The sequence below is a fragment of the Chelmon rostratus genome, chromosome 19 (genome assembly GCF_017976325.1).
Source record: "Chelmon rostratus isolate fCheRos1 chromosome 19, fCheRos1.pri, whole genome shotgun sequence".
Classification (NCBI taxonomy): Eukaryota; Metazoa; Chordata; class Actinopteri; order Chaetodontiformes; family Chaetodontidae; genus Chelmon; species Chelmon rostratus.
The window spans coordinates 24045714-24051091 of record NC_055676.1 but is presented as its reverse complement, the minus strand read 5'-3'; the positions used below and the strand labels follow the sequence as shown (position 1 = coordinate 24051091).

General features: G+C 50.0%; 1 protein-coding gene across 1 annotated transcript in view; it reads left to right on the top strand.

Annotated features, from left to right (window-relative positions):
- The first annotated feature begins 1015 nt into the window (after positions 1-1015).
- Positions 1016-5378, top strand: part of ugcg (UDP-glucose ceramide glucosyltransferase) — a 9978-nt gene continuing 5615 nt past the window's right edge. The window contains exons 1-2 of the mRNA XM_041959595.1: positions 1016-1717; positions 2967-3111. Coding sequence (XP_041815529.1) covers positions 1620-1717; positions 2967-3111 — 243 coding nt within the window. The 5' untranslated portion in view covers positions 1016-1619. The remainder of the gene's footprint in view (positions 1718-2966; positions 3112-5378) is intronic.

The window sequence follows — 5378 nt, the reverse complement described above, 5'->3', positions numbered from 1 at the left end:
GTACCATGAGTTAAGATTCAAGAGTCTTTATTGTCATTGATGATTGATTGTCAATGAAATTTGCATTGCAGCCTTAGAAACAAGATAATAAGAAAGATAAAGATTAGAAAGAATAAAATTAATATAACTACAATAAAATAAACCAACGTGCAATAAAAATATTCGTAAATGCAATAAAAATATACCAGAATGAAAATTTACTAAACAATAAACAATAAAAGCGCTGTATAATAATAAATTAATTTCCTCCTTAGAAAACAATTCTTTATTATTATTATTATTATTATTATTATTAGTGTTATTATTATTATTATTATGGAAACACACCTGAAACTTTCACCTGTTCCAACCTGCTGCCTCAGCACTTCCTGCTGTGATGTGTCATCACTGTTGTTTATGGATTATCAGATAAAATGATAGTCTTCCTCTGACTCACCTGTGTGGGCGGGGCTTATCAGGTAACTTCATTATACTTCTGGTTTACCTGTTCCAGGTCTTGATTTGTCATGTGCACAACAGTTACAGTTAAATACTCGAGATCAATGAATGAGCTGTAATGTATTGAATTCGTGACAAGTGATTATGAACAGGTAAGACCAGGATGTGGACAGGTACGACATAAAAAAATGTACTGTGCACGGGGGGGGGGGGTGTCTTCCAGCTCGGCCTCTTCCAGAGGTCTGACAGTTCGGGGGTCTGCTCAGTATCTGAGCCGTTCTAGGAGATCTCAGGTGTTGCACCTGGCATGGTGTTCATACAGGTGTGAGACCAAATGTAGAAATGCTGAAGAAGGGGCCCTGTCCTGGAGGCTTGTTCTGCAGCTCTATTATAAATACACGACTGACTCGCATTATTTAAATGACGACGGATTAAACTTTATAGACTCATAAATAAAATAAACTCATGTTCTCTGTGAATTAAGCAGAAAACATGTTTGAAGCTTTTATTTTGAAGTTGCCTACATGTGACGTAGTGGTTGAGAAAGAGGGCGTTACGGGAGAAGCCCTCCTTCCTTGATTGACGCTTTCTCTCCCCCCACAGAAAAAAAACATCTGTATTGAATATAAGTTTAGTCATCAATGCACATTATGCGCCAACGCTGACCGGAAGCTGCCGCTGTCTGTCCCGGTCTGGCCCGGTCTGTCCCGCAGGAGCCGGTTCAAACAGACTGACAGCTGGGACTACAGAGGGCGACTCTCCCTCGTTACTTCCGCATTCCTGCAGAAGTCACGGGAGTGTCGTAACTCTCTTCTTCGCCGTTCTGGCTGTTGCTACCCAGCGTCCCGTGTCTTCCGCCGCCTCCCGGTTTGTCAGCTGACCGGTGGCCGGTCTGGTGACTGTCAAACCCCTGAAGCTCGCTCTGTGACCCGGACACCAGCACGACCAAGCCGAGGCCGGTCTCTGTGTCGCTGTCACCGGAGCCCCTGACACCGATTCGCTCCTGACGTCCCCCACTGTCAGCAGGAGGCTGATTTATTCGGCTTACCGAGCCCGGAGCCCGACCCTCACACTCCGCTCCTCCGATTAGTCCCACTCCACGGCCGGACACCTGGTCGTTTCTCTTCCGAGCCTCTGTGACCCCCAGCCGGTCCCCAGCCCCGGCATCTCCGCTAACCGCCATGGCTCTGCTGGACCTCGCCATGCAGGGACTCGCCGTCTTCGGCTTCATCCTGTTCGTCGTCCTGTGGCTCATGCACTTCATGTCCATCATTTATGTGTAAGTGAACCGCAAAGGTAGGCTAACTCAAGCTAGCTAATAGCTAGCTGAGTGACTCCAGCTAGCTAATAGCTAGCTAAGTGACTCCAGCTAGCTGATAGCTAGCTAAGTGACGCTTCTGTTTCCTGCTTTATATCCGTGTTTTATTCTTAAGGTCTTCGTAACTTACGATATTAAACATAGAAATAACACGAAATTAGTTTCCACGCGGGTTTCTGAATGTGTGACAGCCGATAAACCCTCCGTGTCTGAACGGTTATTTGTTGGGCGTTTTCCTGTTAACCGCTAACCCGTTAGCTTTGCCAATTTATTCCGTTCACTGATGGATCTGTGAAGTTTCTGGAAATCTAAATAATCTAATAGATTTGGTGAACAGGTGAGCTGAAATGGGGTTATTTCCCCGTGCAGATCATGATCACAGGTGAAACTTGGTCCCGTCGCGGTTCGTTCTTTCTAGCCGCATGAATTTCCTGTTTGCTCCGCTGACGCTGAATTACATTTTAAAACTTGTGGTTTTAGTATTATGTTGCACAGCGGCTGTTGTTCTGGAAACTCGATGTGGCTGGTGAAATATCATAAGTCGCATTACAATTCGGCTTTAATCCAAACGACCTAGTAGCACTTAAACCCCCTGAATTTCAATGTTTTGCACCAGTTTCAGGCGCTCAGTCCTCTCGGATCCTCCGCCTAAAGGCGACACATTTTTAAGGGGGTTCGTGCTGTGGGGTTCAGACAGAAGCTATGAGGCAACATGGGTATTTCCACTAACTCCTTCCCAGTTAGTTCGACAGGTGTGACTCCTAAAATGCCTTAAAGGATTTTAAAACTTTCTTAAAATCGTATTTAACCACATTTCAGCACATTTAGTTGCATCAAGCAGGAACAGCAGTAAAATGACTTCATGCTATGGCTCTTTGAATACAGCAGATGTGACCTGGGTATATAATTTAGGGGTTCCACAGTTATCAGACTTCTTTTCTTACCGTATGTTTGTCTGCACATGAAGTCATTAATTTCCACAAACACACAATATTTCCAGATCTTTCCTTTAAATACATTTTATGTAGCTGTCCGACCTGAATGATGAAGATATCTGCTTGAAAAAAGGAGTCAGGATAGACGGAGGAGGACGAATCGACCAGAAGAAAATTTAAATTGAACTCGTGACGCTGCACTGTCACTGTAGCGTTTAGCTTTATGCTGCTGCTGCTCCGGTGTCTGACCCCCCCAACCTCTCCGTCTCTTTCAGGCGTCTCCACCTACACAAGAAAAGGTCAGAGGTCAAACAGCCGTTCGCGCAGCTGGCGGGAGTTTCTCTGCTGAAGCCGCTGAAGGGCGTTGACCCGAATCTGATCTCCAACCTGGAGACATTTTTCACTCTGGATTACCCCAAGGTGATTCCGACGACCTCCCACTCAACTGACCCCCCCCCCACTGCTATCTTAACTGGCCCAGTGTAACATGTTATTGCTCTGACTACCATCTGCAGTCTGACACCCTCTAACTACCATCCTGACTACCATTCATAGCTGTCTGCTATTTGACTGCCCCCCCACAACAATCTGATTGCCCCCACCTTCTTCTGACTGCCCTCTGACGACCATCCGAGCACCCCCCCACCACCATCCAGCTGCCTCCCAGTCTGACCACTGTTTGACTAAGTTAGCTGTGCTAACCGTTGTCCGTTGGTTAGCTGTGCTAGCCGTCGTCCGTTGGTTAGCTGTGCTAGCCGTCGGGCTAAGAGGCGAACCGTTTCAAAGGTTAAGAGTTGTCACTAAAACTCGGGCTGGTTGGTGGATCAGATGCAGGCCGAATCAAACAGCGACTCATGACGCTGTTAAATCGCCGTTAGAGAGCATCAGACGAGAGTTTACTGTGTTCTCTGGATGTTAGCGCTGGACACGTACCTGTCAGCATCACTGCAAACACAAATGTATGAATACTTTGACCGTACAGTGTTTAGCTTGTGCTTCTAACAGTGTGTCAGTCTGTTTATCGGCTGCAGCTGCTTTCTGTTTAAGGGCACAGCAACCTTACAGCCTTACAGCCACAACCCAGGGCAACCGCAGCACTCGCCATTCGACCGTGGTGGGAGTCCTGCCCGGTCTCGACTCCCATCTCACCTCCGGGACTACAATCCATCTGCCGTCTGACTGCCTCTACTACCGTCCAGCTGCCCCTGACTGCACCCTGACTACACCCTGACTACACCCTGACTACACTCTGACTGCCCCTGACTACACCCTGACTGCCCCTGACTGCACCCTGACTGCCTCCTGCTGCCCCTGACTACACCCTGACTACACCCTGACTACACTCTGACTACACCCTGACTGCACCCTGACTGCACCCTGACTGCCTCCTGCTGCCCCTGACTACACTCTGACTACACCCTGACTGCCCCTGACTACACTCTGACTACACCCTGACTACACTCTGACTACACCCTGACTACACCCTGACTGCACCCTGACTGCACCCTGACTGCCTCCTGCTGCCCCTGACTACACTCTGACTACACCCTGACTGCCCCTGACTACACCCTGACTACACCCTGACTGCCCCTGACTACACCCTGACTGCACCCTGACTGCCTCCTGCTGCCCCTGACTACACCCTGACTACACTCTGACTACACCCTGACTACACCCTGACTGCCCCTGACTGCACCCTGACTGCCTCCTGCTGCCCCTGACTACACCCTGACTACACTCTGACTACACCCTGACTGCACCCTGACTGCCCCTGACTACACTCTGACTACACCCTGACTGCACCCTGACTGCCTCCTGCTGCCCCTGACTACACCCTGACTACACCCTGACTACACTCTGACTGCACCCTGACTGCCCCTGACTACACTCTGACTACACCCTGACTGCACCCTGACTGCCTCCTGCTGCCCCTGACTACACTCTGACTACACCCTGACTGCACCCTGACTGCCTCCTGCTGCCCCTGACTACACCCTGACTACACCCTGACTGCACTCTGACTGCACTCTGACTGCACTCTGACTGCACCCTGACTGCCCCTGACTACACTCTGACTGCACCCTGACTGCACCCTGACTGCCTCCTGCTGCCCCTGACTACACTCTGACTGCACCCTGACTGCACCCTGACTGCCTCCTGCTGCCCCTGACTACACTCTGACTACACCCTGACTACACCCTGACTGCCCCTGACTACACCCTGACTGCCTCCTGCTGCCCCTGACTACACCCTGACTACACTCTGACTACACCCTGACTACACCCTGACTGCACCCTGACTGCACCCTGACTGCCTCCTGCTGCCTCTGACTACATTCTGACTGCCCCTGACTACACTCTGACTACACTCTGACTACACCCTTACTGCCCCTGACTACACTCTGACTACACTCTTACTGCCCCTGACTGCCCCTGACTACACTCTGACTACACCCTGACTACACTCTGACTACACCCTGACTGCCTCTACACCCTGACTGCCCCTGACTGCCCCTGACTGCACCCTGACTACACCCTGACTGCCCCTGACTACACTCTGACTGCCTCCTGCTGCCCACCCATCTTGCTACTGCCCCAGCTGACCATCATGTCATTTCCCAAACTGCCGTCTGAGCCCCCAAAGTCAAGCTGTAACTGCCCCAAACTGCAGTCTAACTAACCGAGGTT